The 17,638-nt window shown below is 37.8% G+C and overlaps 1 protein-coding gene across 1 annotated transcript; it reads right to left on the bottom strand.

Annotated features, from left to right (window-relative positions):
* Positions 1-1,530: 1,530 nt before the first annotated feature.
* LOC128533947 (scavenger receptor cysteine-rich type 1 protein M130-like) lies at positions 1,531-17,401 on the bottom strand. The gene is made up of 19 exons (XM_053508192.1): positions 17,309-17,401; positions 15,109-15,408; positions 13,450-13,767; positions 13,027-13,335; positions 12,622-12,942; positions 12,176-12,505; positions 11,781-12,098; positions 11,547-11,612; positions 10,887-11,192; positions 10,625-10,693; positions 10,417-10,539; positions 10,233-10,331; positions 7,491-7,553; positions 7,124-7,189; positions 6,936-7,013; positions 6,681-6,743; positions 6,519-6,581; positions 2,439-2,498; positions 1,531-1,755 (listed from the first exon to the last, which is right to left on the bottom strand). Exons 1-19 carry the CDS (start codon positions 17,364-17,366, stop codon positions 1,640-1,642), a joined length of 3,126 nt encoding a protein of 1,041 aa, XP_053364167.1. The 5' UTR covers positions 17,367-17,401; the 3' UTR covers positions 1,531-1,639.
* Positions 17,402-17,638: the final 237 nt, after the last annotated feature.

The raw sequence follows: 17,638 nt of genomic DNA, 5'->3' as shown, positions 1-17,638 counted from the left end.
TACAATCTATGGACATCCCCTTTGGATTGGTAGAAGTAACTCAGTGTCAGGTCCCCTCTTGGCCAATGTTTAAAAAAAAAAAAAATGCTTATTTTAAGATATAATAAAAAAAAAGACCTTAAAAGAAAATTTTACATCAATTTTGTTTCTTTAAAATAAGCAGAAACCCTGGTCCCCTCTTAGTAACATAAGCGTGTGTGTATGTGTGTGTGTGTGTGAGAGAGAGAGAGAAAGTGAGTGCATAGTCATACAAAACTACAGTACTATTAAATAAGTTTATTTAATTACTAATGTTCATGTAGATTTTTATTTTCTACAGTGTGTGTTGTAAAGCTGTGTATGTTTTTTTTAACTTTGTAATTACATTTAGTCTGGATTTTATCATAATAATCATCAATACTTAGTTTACAAATTAATAATCATTTCTTAAAATAATGATGTGGATTTTAATAGCATATTGAATCCACTAGATGGCAGTAAATGACTTCAGTTTAGGGAAACTTTTCGTTGCAGTTGACCTGCAGAGGGCGCTGTAATTAGGCAGCTGATTAATAATAAGAAGCAGAATTATTGTTATTATTAATAATAAAATAGCAAATACAATAATGTTAGAGTTATCACTGATTATGAAAGAAAAAAATGCCATGATATATGAACCCATGAATAATAGTGTTTATATCTGGAGTTATGATGTGTGTAATGTTGGTGTTAATGTAAGTCCTCATCATGTGTTTAATTCTGATTTATTTTAAAATAATGTAAATGTTTTTATTATGTGAGTTTGTGTATTTATCTGTGTGTTTCTGAGAATAGAATAGAATCTTTATTGTTATTGTACAAGAACAGTGACATTTGATTTGTAATTCCAAAAAAGTCCTAAAATAAACACAATAAAAACATAAACATGGTGCAGTAGAGCAGTATACACTTGTGTGATATTAATTTTTCCCTGCATGTGATTTACTCAACTCAAACACAGATCATCACAATATACAAAAATAATAAACATTAAAACACTTTCATTTCATTAATTGTATAAAGATAGATTGTTACACGAAAGGAGAAAAAGCGAATAAAACTCTGCATAATGCAAAATATTGAATTGTTCTCATTCTGCGAGGCTAAAAGTCACCTTTACTTGTATATTGTTTATTAAGATATAAAATTAACGAGCCGTCACTTATTAAAAAGTGAGAATATTGAATAAAACCTGAGATCACAAAACAAACATCTGAGAATATTTAAGAAATATTAGATTATTAAACAAAATCCTGAGAATAAGGAAAGAAATTGGAGAGTTTGAAGAAAACCTGAGAATTTCACATGAAAATCTGAGAATCCGTAATGAAACTTCCAACATACACAGCTCCCTAATAGAGACTGCAACAAAACATTCATTTAAATATGTTTTATAGTTAAACACACAGCATGAAACCTAGACGTATATATTGCTTGCATATTGTTTACAAAGACAAGATTTTCAGATGAATTGTCAGAAATGTGTTGTAAAAGGAAAGCTGAAAACATTTGGTTCAGTAATAATGGAGCTGATTTAACTCTCCCTAATCTATTTGCTAATAACAAGGTGAGAAAATGAACATGGTTCAGAATGCATGAAATTATTGGAAGTAGAATCAAATCATTGTTTGTGTTTATAAAAGTTGAAATGTAATTTCCTGAGAAAAGGCCTTTGGGGGCGTGTCTCAGTCACATGGTCCCTGTCTTTCTGAGATTTCTCCTCCACCTCATCATATTCTGTAAAATAAACACATTTACCTCTTTAATATCTCCTTTGTATTGGATTAATAGTCATTGTTTTGTAAAACCTTCAAATACAGTAAATGATGCACTATGTAGGATTTCTTTGATCTTTAAACAATAAATGAAGAGAATAGAGGACATTTATCAGATGAGTTTTCTTAATATTAACACAGGCCATGTGTATAAGATGTGATAGAGATGTCCATCAAATTTCACATCATTTTACAAACTGATTCAACTGTAGAAATGCTACAAAACAATAATAAATGTTATATAGTATTACATTTCTATTTTCCTGTTAAATGTTTGGAATAAATAGATTCCAGTCCTTACAAGATTGTGTTTATAAAAATGTGGAAGTAAAAGAGCCATAAATATACAGGTCTTATCTAAAGTGTGTAATAAATCTGGCTGCACTTGTTAAATGACAGAACAGAGATTTGTTCTAAAAACAGTTAGCTGATGTTTATATTATATATCACAGGTAATATTTACAGTAGGTCTTATCTAAACTCTTTAATAAATGCACTTGTTAAATGAGAACATTTGTTCTAAAAACTCTTCTGAAAGTTGATATTTATTATATACCATATATAATCTAATCATATATAATCTAATCTTTGACTTTGCTGCCTGTGCACTTATGTACATTACAGAATAAACAAGAAGTCACTCACCTTCTGCCTCTCCTCCATCCTGTTCCTCAGTGATGACATCATCATAATCTTCTGGATTGTCTAATCAACAAATAAATGAAGAAGTAATAAACCAGTGTGTGTGTTGATCTTATAGTAAAATACTGAGTTACTGAGTAGAACACGACGTTTATATGAAAAATAAAGATAACAGAAATCATTTAAATATATAAACTATTACATATTAACTTGATTATACTGATTTTATATTAACACTAAATTGTGAAATTAAAATAGGATTCCATGCAAGTGAGGAGCTAAAAGTAACTATTTAAATATATACACTATTAAATTATAAGAGTTTAATGATGTTTTATTGTCTACCAGCTGCTGTAGTGAGAAAAAGGATTAACCAATAGGAACGGTGCATTTTCCCATTAGTGTGTGAAAGCTACTAGCCAGAGACTCCACTATAACCACTGAGATATGGAGGTGAGAGCTGATGAAGTCGCCTGCTGGAGCTTTACTGCAGTAAGAGGAGAAGAAATTATATCACTCTTTATAAGATGGAATTTTAGCCCTTATCTACATGATTATTTATTAATTGATTAATTCATGTATATATATATATATATATTTTTTTTTTTTTTTGTAAAAATACAAATATTATAAATGTATTTTAAGGCAACATTCTTAATTTGTTTAGTTGTAGATTGTGATGTTAAAAACAGCCAATATTTATTTTTTATGTCCTTATCACATTCAGATTAATTGGAAAATTAATGCATTAATGATTTCAATTAATTTAAAATGTATATATAAATTAAAACTTTCTCTTTCGTGTGACCACTAGGTGCTATTCACATTTAATTAATAAATGCATGAATGTATTGATTATTTAATGAAGTACATTTTACAAAAAAAAGTTTTATAATATTACACATGTTTTAATTACATTAAATTATTTTTTATTATTTAAATACTTTTCACTTAATAATTAAAATATTTACTATTATATATTATTACATAATAATTAATATAATTAATATAATCATAATTAATAGTAAACATCATAAATAATATAATTAATATGTATTATTAATACTTAATATTAATATTACATGAGTGTAAGTGCTATATGTACATATATGGAGCTCATGTGTATTTCCCTTCCTCTGTTGCAGTACCACTCTGGGCCAGTAGGTGGTACTGCCACGCTTTTCATGTCAATCTCATTTAAGGACTTAAAATTATAACTTGTTGCTTCTTTTCATCAGCATTTTTAAATTTAGTTTGGATTTGCTCAAGTGATAGAAATTAATAATTATATGATACAGAGAATAGATTAAATAAAAAGTCATTAAATATTATTTAATTAATTATTGTTCAGTGATATTAATGTAGATTTTAAAATATTGTTAAATTGCTTAATTCATTATGTAAAATACATTTTGCTGAATTGTTTTAGATGTGGGTGTGGCTTATATTAAATGCAGCTGTAACCCAGTGTTCATAATTAGCCATAAGAAAATTATAGACTGGTTACTAAAATGATGTAAAATAATAATTATATTAAAGTAATATTAAAGAATCCAAACTAATAAAGGTTTTGATTATGACAGTGAAAGATGGAAGTAGACAAATAGACAGACTCTGAAATCCCCCCGTGCAAGCATGTGGTTTGTCCTGAAATCAGTTGTTTCTAAAGATCCCCCCTGTGGTTATTTACTAAATGGTTTGTCCCAGCTGGTTGTCTGTCCCTATTGGGTGAAAGGTCAAAAGAACGCGCGCGCAGCGCTGGAACTTTCTAGACTTGAAGAAGCGAATGGATTTGTGTTTTTTCCCTCACGATTAGGAGCAAATCATAGCAAATTGTTCCTGGAGTTAAATGTGATGACATTTATCTGATGAGTGCAACAGTGAGGGTCTAACATGTTAACAGTCTACTGGTTTGTATTGCTCTAGCGTGGACAGCAGCCTGGAGACTTGCTAGTTGCTAAGCTAATTGTCCGATGCTAAGCCACGTGTTTAATGTCACCGGTGTTAATGATAACATGTGGCATCTATTTTTCTGAGTGATGTACATCTACGTCACATTGTATTACTGTTGTGAATGATTTATATTATTATTATTTAACCTAAGCTTTATGATATTTTATGTTTTTTATTGCATTTTACTTTGTTGTCAGTAGTTCAACCAGTGCCATAAGCCATTGTAATATTTAATTGGTGAATTGATTTGGGGGATTCTGACCATATCTATAGGTCAGGTTTTTAGTCGAGACTGGACCCAGAACCTTTTTTCGAATTGATTCCTTGGATTACTTTTCCCTGTCATGGATGACGAGCCCATAAGATACTATCAAGTTGATTGATCTTCAAGTGCGGTAGGAAGGATTGTGTCCACACACAATAACGAACCGAATGGAAATTCGTGTGATGATCCAAAGTGGAGCACTAAGACTCTAGTAGACCCGGGTCGGTTTTATTTTCTTTATGTGCGCACTCTTTGATTATTTTTAATTTATTTTAGTTACATATTAAATGCATCACTAGAATTCTCTTTAAAGAGGTCCTATTATGCTTTTTTAAATATGATCTTTCATGCAGTGTGTCATGTAGCAGTATGTGAACATAAACTATCTGCACTATCTGTGACGCTGATGGTGCACGATAAATGGAGTTTTTGTCTATTAAAAAAAAGAATCGGCTCACATTAGCAAATCGATTTTTCTCTGTTACGGATGTGCATTAACACATGTGCACTTCGCATGTGCGAGGGCATTTTTTTCCTCAGGGTTTTTCGTAGGGCAAAAAAAGCCCCGAGGGAAAAAAATGCATCCGCACACGGTGCGCATGCACCGTGCCACTTCGCGAGTTTTAAGTGCCCTTTTCCTGACCTGCCTTCAAAGGAACAGCCGGGAAAGACCAATTATTTTTGACTGGACATATTCTATGGATTTTTCACCCTCCGTCACCGACCTCCCTGACTTCATTAACCCCAGTGAGACCGAATCATACTCGGTATACTCGGATAACACGCGAACAATAAACATGGACTTCGGACATTTTCCACTCACTTACTAGTTATGTAAATATTGTTTATATCTTTGTTTGGTTGTGGTGCACCTTTTTTGTTTACTTTATTTAGTTTTGTATAATAAACGTTTGCTTTATCTCCTTTTTTGTGTTTATTCTTTTTGCTCACCGGCCTTTTAACACAACACCGACACAAAGATAAAAGACCTCTCGATTTTTGTAGCCACAGTTAATATAAAATTAGCTGGTCATTACACGCCATCTTTTCTATGTATTGACGGGTCTCCAGAGCCGTCATTCAGTTATGGGGGTTTCATTTTCCGACACACGCTGTAGCGGTTGACCAGTCATAAATCACCGCGCCATCTGACCAAGCACAGAAGTTAGGGCTCACGGAAAAGAAGGGGTTTAGACAGACTGAATCTTCAAACTGCTTTAGACGAGTCGTTTACGAGTCATTTAGAAATGGGGTAAAATTAAATCTATTTTTAGAGAAAACTAAAGTGTTTTTTGACCTTGCATACATGTAAACCTGTTTTAAGAGACTCATTAAGCAATAGTAGCAATCTTTAAAATGGCATAGTTGGACCTCCTTAAAAACATTGTGATGTAAATTGCATTCCCTTTGTGATGTTTGTTAACCATACACACCCTTAATTAGTAAATATAAAGTTACATTTTACTACTGTGTCCTGGGTTTCTGACTCAGTGCATCACTTAACTCTTGGCTCTTGCCAAATCTAGAACCTTCTGAAGCTGGTCTACTCTATAGAACGTGATGGTGCCACTTGTGGGCTACACAGCAGATGGGGCACTAATTCTAATAATTAATTAATGGATAATGTTATTAAACTATTAGTATTTAAACAAATACATTTTCGGGCTCTAAGATAAAATGATAGACAGAAGTAATTTTATTAATGACAATTACATTATTTATTTCTGAAATGTTTTAGATGTGGGTGTGACTTGTATCGCAGCAGCATTATGAAAATAAATAAATATATATCATAAGAAGGTAAAAAAATAGAGCTTAATTAAATGTTTAAGGGGATTTTTTTAATAACAGAGAAACTCCCTGACCTGTGGTGATGATTGTGTTTGTTTCAGCCGTAACTGCATCATCATAGTTCTCGGACACGTCCTCTGTCAGAATGTAGAGATAAAAGCTATTAAATCCACATGAATGTCATTAATGATCATTTGGATGCTTGTGGATGCAACACTGTCACATTATTATCATACCTGTCAGTATAACTGACTTCTGATCAGCTGTAATGGCCTCATCATAATTCTCAGCTTCATCCTCTACACCAAAACACAGAGATTTAAAGAGATTTAAAGTTTACTGAAGTGGCAGTTTGTACACTGTGGATTTGTAGACACAATGCGAAATGACATCGTATACAAAATGTCACTACACACAAATCAATAAACACACTGATCTGCAGTCTGTGTGTGTGTGTGCTCTCTAAAACAAATCCCAAAACAGAAGCACACCCTCCACGTTATCAGCGATGGGTCCAGCAGTGACGGCATCATCGTAGTCCTCTGGTGGCTCAACTCTTCCTGTATCACCTAAATGAAATAAAAGCAGAGGCTCTGTACAAACAGCTCCATCACATTCTGACCTCACGGTTTAATGTCAAGTCACTCAATTTATCTGATCAGTTAACAACTGCACCCACTTATGAAGTCACTGGTGTCGATGACATCATCATAATACTCAGCCTTTTCCCCAATCCCAGACTTTACTGGAAAAAGAAGAGTTTGTGTGTTTGGGCTTTTAAACACATTTATACTCAATAAAATCCTCATCCAAAGAAGCTTTGATAAATGTGATAAGAGGGATTTCAGAAGCTTAAAGTAAGATAAGGTTGATTGTGAGATCTCATGTGTCAGCATTAAAACACTGGAGTTACTGTAATTCTTCTATACAATACATCATAATCACGTCTCAGAAAGGACACATTTAGTCATTTCTCATCTTTAATTGCAATTCGAATATCTTTCAGTTAATGGAGTCAGACAAACTCACACTCTGGCCTTTTTTACCTGAGAGAAGCTCATCATCCACATGCTCATACCCAGAATGCTGTTCTTCAGAGAGGAGACTTCCTGTTAGAGGAGAGCAGGACAGGAATGAGACACACACACACACACAGACCGGGTGTAAGTCAGGGAGAGGGGGGGGATGCACCTGCACAGGAAAGCCTGCACTCTTGCATGCACGCTCTCTCTCTCTCACACACACACACACACAGACACAGACACCGAGAGGGAGGCCTTTTTCAGATGTATGATATTTAACATTTGGAGTTTTATCAGTTCTTAACAGACAGTCTTTCTGTCCAGTGGCCACATTGGCAGATATTTATCTCTCTTTCTTCCTTTCTTTCTTTCTTTTCTTTTTTGTTTTGTCCATTAATTTACAGTTTTATTTACAGTTTGTGGTTTGGTTTCAGCTGTTGTCTTTGCTGTTGTTTTTCCTTCTTTTTGAGTGACGTTTTTTTTTTTTTACCTGTTGTGTTAGTTTTTTTTCAGTTTTAACGTTTTTACTACCTGTTTTTTCTCAGTTTTGGACAGCTGTAGGAATAGGTTCACCTGCTCTTCTATGTCTACAGGTGTGTGTGCGGTGCTGCACCCGGCCTTCTCACACTCCTGTACCGCGGTGCTCTAAGTCTGACTGTGGGGTTTTTGCTTATTCGTCGGTTCTGTGCCAGACGTCTCCTCCCGTTTTCTCCTCGGTTTTGTGTCTTTAGGTGTCTGTGGTGGTGTGCTGGTCTGAGGCTTCTGTGTTTCGGTGCGGATGTTGGGGCGTGGTCACTGTCAGCACTGAACACTGTACCGGCATCAGGTTCTGCGCTCGCGCTGTGTACAGTGGTACCGGTGTTGAGTTCAGCGCCGAGCACGGGGTGTGTCTCAGGTCTGCTGGTGTGTTCAGGACTGACCTGTTCTGGTGTGTCGGCGAGGCCCACCTCAGACATGGACTCCTCGGTGCTCCCCTGCCGGCTGTCCTCACGCTGCTGCCGCTGTTTCCCGGCGGTGTCGTCCCGCGAGCTCCCCGGCTGCACGGCTCCGTGCGGGCGGCTCAGCCTTTTGTGACCGACGTCCCCGCACTCGAAACACCTCAGCCGCTCCGTGGTGGCGAAGACGGTGTAACTGTTGTACCTGTATTTAACTTTAAAATTAACGTTCAGCGGACCCTCGTGATCGTTTAATATCATTAGGACTTGCCTACGCAAAGACAGGGTTCACACTCGAGCTTTTACACCCGAGCGGGATGGGTTTCATGGGGCCGGTGAACTTCCCAAAGTGTGCCCGCTTCCCTCTGGATCTGCTCGTTCTTGATGAACGAGGGGACGTTGGAGATCATCACTCAGGTTGCTGGCACAGACAGAGGGGTGACCTGGACCATGACATCTCTAACTCGTATCTTGTGTTATTATACTGCTTGACTACATGAAATTGCATTTTTTATATAAAGGTTATAATAATTATTTTGTTTCGTTTTAAATGAATGAAAAAGTTTAAAAAGTTAAAGCAAGAGTGTTTTTATTTATTAATGATTTTTTGTCAGCGTTCTCAAGGGGAGATTTGCCACACACACTAGATCCGGCACTGAGACAGAATTCTGCTGATAAACATCTATTAACAGTTCTGATTTAGTGCAAGTGTGTGTGTGTGTGTGTGTGTGTGTGTGTGTGTGAGAGAGAGAGAGAGAGAGCTTTCCTGTGCAGGTGCATCCCCTTATATCTGCCTTATGCTTGTTTTATGAGTGTGTGTGTGTGTGTGTGTGTGTGTGTGTGTGTGAGTGTCCATCTGTGTTCATGCAACATATATTTTACTGGTCGGATGTTCAGAAAGGTGAGTCCTCATAAACCATGGTGATTATTAAATGTCCCCATAATCACTTTACACTGAATGTGTGTAATAAGGACAGCTGTGTGTGTAACAGGCCACATATTATTAATGCTGTGGAAGAATATTGTCAGACATTGTGCAGGATGAGATGTGTGTGTTTAAAATCCACAGAACAAGAGGAGCTTCATTCACTCTGAGCTTTTCAGCACACTTTCACATTAAACTAAACTAAAGCATCTCAACTCGGGTAGTGTGTGTGTGTGTGTGTGTGTGTGTGTGTGTGTGTGAGAGAGAGAGAGAGAGAGAGAGAAACTATACACTACAGTAAATACTAAGTATTATGAATTAATTTGAGGTTTATTCTGTAGCATTTCATAGTGTGAGTGATTTTACTAATTACAATGTTGTACAAAATTAGATGTGTTTATTCTGATGTGAAAACTGTTTGTGCAAATGTTATCATCCCTCTACAATTTTATTTACTTTTTTAGCCACACACTCTGTACTGCCTCCCTGTAAGATGCCACCCTGCCCATGACTGCCCTTCTTCTTCTTTATCTTTCAGCTGTTCCCTTTTAGGGGTCGCCACAGCGAATTATCTGCCTCCATCTAACCCTATCCTCTGCATCCTTTTCTCTCACACTAATGTGAGACCCATGACTGGCCATTTCACCAAAATCTAAATCCTCCACTGACCACATGTACTCTAACTGCACATTTCCTCTCACACTCATTTCACTTATTTTTATTAATATTTTTGTAAATAAATGAATCAGACTGGATTTGGGGTAAAATCTTGCTTTAATCACTGAGTTTGCATTGAGGGGTGTATTTAGTATTGAGTGATTTGATCATTTGCATGCAGTGAATTTCAGCTCCAAGTTTAAATGGAATACAATAAGTGTGATGTAGAACAGTCCACATATCACTCACCTCTTTGAGTGGAGCTCGTGATTCTTCTAGTGATGTATCTGTGGTTGATCTCCTCATAGACTGCCTCAGGCTGAGTCTTACGCCTCGTCTTAGAGACAACTGGGAGTGCAGAATAATAATAATAATAATAATAATAATAATAACTGGTGTTGTAGAGATAATAAACTGTGTGAATGTGTGGTACCTCTCCTGAGCACTCTGTTCTGGTAAAACAGTACCACCAGAAGCACTAAGGCCAGGAAGAGCAGCGTTCCCAACACAAAGAGAACCAGTGGAGGGGTGGGTGGGGTATTTGGAGCGCCTCTTCCTGAAGTCAAAAACACAGAAGAGGATCTTGATAAGAAAAAAATAGTGAACAGTAACAAATATTGTATTGTAACAAATACACATACCTGATGTGGTGGTGGTGGTTGTAGTGGTGGTGGTGGTGGTGGGTGTAGTAGTGGACACTGTGGATATGTCTGTTTTTGCAGAAAAAAAAACTAATGCATTAAAAATAAACTCTCACTATATCAGGTTTCTGACATGCAGAGCTTTCAAGCTAACATCAAGCTAACATCTAAGATTATAACTAAAAGTTATCGAGTCTTAACCCTGTGAGAAAAGTGTAGTGAGTGGAGAGAGAAAGCTGAAAAGTTAGCGCACCCCTCTGACCTGCACAGATGACTTCAGCATGAGAGCAGTCAGTGTGTTTCTTCAGGGAATGATGACAGTCCCACAGGTGAATCTCATCCCCTCGACACTTCACTCTGTTCAGCCAGATAGTCCCTTCACCAGGACCAAAGCTAACATTCCTATCAGCACTCAGCACCGAGCCACAGCCCAGCTGTCTGCACACCACCTGAGCGTTCCTGATGTTCCACTGATCATCACAAACGGAGCCCCACGTAGCGTTATGATACACCTCCAACCTCCCAGAGCAGCTTCCCTTTCCTCCACTCAGCCTGAGAGACCAGTGCTCTACATCACACACATCACACATGGGTCGAGTTTAACAAAAACTGTTTATATAAAGATTTTTATACCACCAAATTACAAACATCTGGTAAATATAAACTGTTAAAAATTCATTAATTGGTCACTGAATAAAATGATTTAAATCAGGAAGATGAGCTTTGGGTTCTGTTTACTGCTTTTATCTCTGTTGCTTTGATTTTTATGAAATGTGAGGAAGAATAATGACCTCAGGATGATTCAATAAAGTTCTCAGCAAATGATTTTATGGATACAGGAGGAAATCCATTCTTTCAATGAGTAATGAAATTGAATGTAAATGAAGAACAGCACTAAAAGCTTTTCCTTATGTTTCCTTACTTGAGCAGTGTTTCTGAGAGGGAAGTGAAGAGCACTTTTCTTGTGTATGTAGAGACGTTTTATCATCTGCAGTGATAAAATACACACATTAATGAAATGTTACACATGCAGGTTTATCTCTCAGAGCAGACTTTTATCAGACTTTTAACTTCATATCTCAGTAACATTAGTTAAACACTATTCACAATGAAACACTGCAGTTTATATCAATGTACAGAACCAGAGAAGTCTGACTCCACCCACCTGTGCAGGTAATATGAGCCACTTCATCACTATCATTATCACATGTGTTCTGTCCCCAGGGTGAAGATGGACACTGCCACAGATTAGAGTCGTGTTTCCTACACGTCAGATAATCCAGCCAGTTAGGAGCAGATTTGACTCTTGCTTTAGTGTTTGACAGACTGCCACGCCTTCCACAGTTCAGCTCTCGACACACCATGTTTACTGTCTCATCATCCATCTGGTTGTAACACACATTACCCCAGGTTCCATTATAGAACACTTCCAGATTCCCCTTACAGCCCTCTGTGAGTCGCATCTCTTTAAACTCTGGGAGAAACAAAACAACTTATTAACTTGTCCATATTTAACATGTAACAGGTTGAATCTCAGTCATCACACTGTACCTGAGCACACGACTCCTACGTCCTCCTGGTGTCCACATTCCCCCTCTTCACACAGCTGAGATCTGCAGTTCCACAGGGACGTCTCGTTCCCCTCACACTCCACCTCATTCAGCCATATGGACCCAGTTCCAGGACCAAACCAGGCTGGTATGTGGGTACTGAGGGCCACTCCACACTGCAGCTGTCTGCACACCACCTGCGCATCCTCAATATCCCACGAGTCATCACACACTGTCCCCCACGAGCCACTGTGGAAAACCTCCAGCCTTCCTGCACAGTCTCCCCCAGAACCAACCAGCCTGATGGAGCTGATGGCACGGTTCAAGATACCTGTGGTATGACCCAAAATATTCAAAATAAAAAGTCCAAATAATTTTGCTATTTTAGATTTAAATTTTATATAATTACTCTATATTTAATCAGAAATGAAAAAAATACCTGCTTACCTGAGCAGGTGATGTACAGCTGTTTCCCGGAGCTGCAGTTGACAGGTTGTGCACTGCTGCAGTTCCCCAGATGAGCTTCACTCCCAGAGCAGCTGAAACCCGTTACACACATGTGTTTGTGTTCAGTGGTGGATGGAGAGGAGCGGTAGTTCAGCACAGAGCCACAGCCCAGCTGTCTGCAGAGCACAGACGCCTCAGACAGACTCCACGAGTCCAGGAGAACTCTCCACCAGTCCTGCCTGAAATAAATCTCCACCTCCCCCTGACACTCGGTCCCTCCAGACAACCGCACTCGCCCCTCATGAAACGAGATGGATGATCCTGAAACAGAAAAACATAATTTAAATATTCTAATGAACACTGAGTTTATTCACTAACGTGGTGTAGGTGAGGTTAATATCTCACCATTACAGATGACTCCAGCATCGTGTTTATGAGAGCATGCAGCTCGACTCCATGATGAGACGCCACATTGTGATAGGTGTGTCTCATTCCCCTGACAATCAAACACATCAGCCCAGATGTGGCCACTCCCCTCCCCATACCAGTCCACCACAGCCACAGCACTCCCACAATGCAGCTGTGCACAGAGAACATCTGCAGCTCTCATATCCCAGCTTACAGCACAAACTGTGCCCCAGTCACTGAGGTACTGGAGCTCCACTCGACCAGAACAGGAGTCCAGTCCGTTCACCAGCCGCGCCTCCGTGTGACCTGAACAAACAGCCGAGAGCTCAGTGAAAGGGGAACATTAACAAAGATACCTTAAAGTTTGATTGACAGGTATGTGGTCTCTATTTAAACAGAAGTTAAATCATGATACTTAACCAGAACATATTAATCCCACATCGTTGTCATGGGAGCAGTGTGAGTGTTTGGGTAAAGATGATGTTGTACAGAAGGTAATGTCAGATTCAGTTCCTCCACACTGAAGCTTCTCTGTCCACACCTGACCCTCCCCTCGGCCAAAAGCAGCTGATCCCAGCACCTTCACAGGAATCCCACAGCCCAGGTCTCGACACACAACCTCTGCATCCTGCTGGTTAAAGTCAGCATCACACACTATGGACCAGGAACCTCCATGAAGCACCTCCACTCTCCCAGAGCACTGATGAGGACCAGCACTGAGTCTCGGCTTTCTGTGAGCTGTGATTCATTTCATTGTGTAAATATTGTGCATGTTTTAGCAGAACAGGATATTAAGAAAAACAGTTATGTGTACTGTAACATCCAACTCTGATAAATTACTCTAAATTACTTCAATGTGGGATAAAATTATCTCATGGCTTATAATTACAGGTAAACTTTAAATATGTAACAAATATATTTGCTTTAGAGAAATATTATTTTATGGATGGGAGGAGTCAGATTTTCTAAGGAAGTAAACATAATGTTTGAATGTTTTAGTTAAAAAGGGGGACAAGAGTCGTTCTTATGATATTGTAAAAAAAAATTCACTAGACTCTTCCTCTGCCTGATAAAATAGATTTAAACCCGTTCCTCTGTTCACTACATCACCATCATCATGACTTGCCAGTTGACTGAGATGTATTTTAGATTTTAGAGATTTTATGGTCATATTTTACATTTCTGTAGTTTAATAAAATGGGAACATTTTCCCCCTCGTCTCACTGCAGCTGACTCGGCTAAATCTGCTGTGTTTAGGGTTTGGGTGATTCCTGGCCACAGACTTGAAGATCATGTGTTTTTGTCTGTGTTTTTCTCACTAGTTATTAGTGAAGTTTAGGAGATAAATAAATAAGTAATACTATAAATTAATAAAGGTAACAAAATAAAATAAAAACTAAACCTAAAAAGAAATTCAAGCTATTTTTTGTCATATTTCGGTTTCCAATGTGGCCTAAACAATAATGTAAAAATGACTGCAGATTGATTTAGTGCCAATCAGTTAATATCCTAAATGTTATTAGTGAAATTCTAGTCGAGTTTTGGGTGAAACTTTTCATTTGTAGTTACTTTAAATTCATCTTTTAGAAAATCCTTATTACTAACAAAATATGATATTAACTAAAAATATCAGAGGTTTTATTGAAGGTTCTATTAAATATAAAATGTTTATTATAAACGAGTCCTCACTGTATATTTCTAAACATATTTAACAGTCACAGTTACCTGCATATGCAAATGATCATTTAGACCCAAATTAGTGAGTATTTGTCCGTCTCCACTTTACCATACAGATAAAAACCTGAACCTAGGCCTCAGTCTCTGTGCCACCCCAAAGTGAGTGCTGGGCCCAGCCTGGCCACCCCTATGAAAAAAGTCTGGCTCTGCCACTGCCTGTCATAATGAACCTCCTGCAAATGGACCCTTACTTAGGCTCAGTCAGCTCTTTGGTAGAGTCGCACCAGGCTTTACATTTAAATAAAGACAAAATGGAATTCAAATAATGTCTGGATAGAATTACAGTTAAATCATGCTGATAATCTAACTCATTATTTTTATTCCCTAAAGTCAGTAGTTTACCTGAGCAGGTGACTCCAGCATCGTAAAAATGACCACAGTCATGATTCCCCCAACCATTCGACCTACAGTCCCTTAGTGTCGACTCTGATCCTCTACAGCCCACATCATCCATCCAGATTGGTCCTGATCCTGGTCCAAACTTCTGCACATCTACAGCCTTCCCACAGTGCAGCTCTCTACACACCACTGCAGCATCGTCCATATCCCAGCCATCACCACACACTGTTCCCCACTGACCATCATGAAGAACCTCCACTCTCCCAGCACAGCGACTTCCACCATTCACCAACCTCACACTGTCTGAGAGAGAGAGAGAGAGAAAGGTTATCACACACACACACACACACACACACACACACACACACACACACAAATACACACACGCACACAGTTTTTCTCTCACACACTCACAAAAAGACACACGCAACAGACACTTTCTATGCCTTTTTCTCTCACACACACACACAACACACACTATTTCTTTTTATCTTACACAAATATGCATGCAAATACACACATAGTCTCTCTCAAACAAACTCACTTCTCTCTTTCACACACACACCCACCCACACACACACACACACACGATTCTCTTTCTCATGCTCACACACACACACATGCATTTTTGGTCTCTCACTCACTTACAAATTACTCTAACACACACTCACAAAACCTTTTTTTGTATATTTTATATATTCTTATTCTTCTATGACTTTTATTGTAATAATCTATTTATAATTTAATTCTCCTCTCTAGTGCAGTTTATTTCATCGTAGTGGAATCTTTATATTTAGGTCACAGACAGTCGTATAATCACCTGATTGAGTTTACACTCACACACACACACACACACACATTATTATTATTATTAGTGTCTATGTGTTTCTGACATGTTGGTGTTATATCTTTCACTCTGATGTTAAAGTTGCACTGAGTAAATACAGCTGGATAAAACTACAACTGTGTCGGTCGTCATTTCAGGCTGAAAAACAACTAAATGTCATTAGATTAAAGGAGGAGTGTGTGTGTGTGTGTGTGTGTGTGTGTGTGTGTATGTCATTGCCATTGAAAAGCATTTGCCTTTATTATTATTATTATTATTATTATTATTATTATTATTATTATTATTATTATTATTATTATTTGTATATATTTGTCACACTTAAATGATTTTGATCATCAAAAAGTTTTTAACATTACTGTATATAAAAATAACCCAGTAAATACAAAATGTAGTTTTTAAATGATGATTTTATTTATTAAGGGAAAAAGCCGTCCTAACCTTCCTGGCCCTGTGTGAAAAAGTAATTGCCCCTAATCCTAATAACTGGTTGCTCCACTCTCGCCAACAACAACTGCAACCAAGTGTTTGTGATAACTAGCAATGAGTCTTTCACATCACTGTGGAGGAATTCTGAGCCGCTCTTTTATGCAGAATTGTTTTATTTCAGCCACACTGGAGGGTTTACGAGCATGAACGTCCTGTTTAAGGTCATGTCACAGGATTTAAGTCCGGACTGTGACTAGGCCTCTCCAAAAACATTCATGTCATTTATTTTAGATCCATTCAGAGGTGGACTTGCTGGTGTGTTTCAGTTTATTGTCCTGCTGCAGAACACAAGTACACTTAAACTTGAGGTCACGACCTGATGATCAGACGTTCTCCTTCAGGATTTTCTGGTAGAGCCCAGAATTCATGGTTCCATCAATTATGGCGAGTCGTCCAGGTCCTGAAGCTGCAAAGCCCCAGACCATCACACTACCACCACCATGTGTGACTGTTGGTATGATGTTCTTTTTATAAAACACTGGGTTAGTTTTACACCAGATGTAACGGGACACACACCTTCCAAAAAGTTTAACTTTTGTCTCATCAGTCCACAGAATATTTACTACCAGGTTTTCTCCATTTGTGAGTGATGGTTCACTGGAGTCCCAACGCCTTAGAAATGTCTTTGTAACCCTCATACACGTCAATTACGTTATTTCTCATCTGATGAATTCATCATTTAAAAACTGCATTTTGTCTTTACTCGGGTTATCTTTGTGTTGATGATTTCAATCATTTGTGTGATAAATATGAAAAAATGTGAAAAAAAGAAGGGGAAAATATATTTTTCTGATATATATACATTATAATCCCAGTTGATGTAGTGAGAAGTGTGTGATGTGTTAGTGTGAATAATGAGTGTGTACTTACCAGCTGCTGTGAGTGTGAGTGTGGATGAGAGAAGAATAAAAGTCAGACAGATTTCCATCTCCCTCCTCACTGTACACGATGTGTTCACCTCCACTCACCCAGAGAGACAGAGAGAAGTGTGTCCCCTCACTCAGCCCCCTACAGAGAGAGAGAGAGAGAGAGAGAGAGAGAGAGACCAATCACACTCAACATTACCTTATTAGAAAAAACATCATACAGACTAAATAACAAATCAGAGGCGGCATCTTTCACTTTCTCCATATATATCAATATAACATCAGCGCTGATGAACAGAGCTCCGCCTCCTGTCTCTGAGGGGTGTGACTGATG

The sequence above is a fragment of the Clarias gariepinus genome, chromosome 12, assembly GCF_024256425.1.
Source record: "Clarias gariepinus isolate MV-2021 ecotype Netherlands chromosome 12, CGAR_prim_01v2, whole genome shotgun sequence".
Taxonomy (NCBI): Eukaryota; Metazoa; Chordata; class Actinopteri; order Siluriformes; family Clariidae; genus Clarias; species Clarias gariepinus.
The sequence above is the reverse complement of the archived record's forward strand: the minus strand, read 5'-3'. Positions and strand labels throughout refer to the sequence as shown.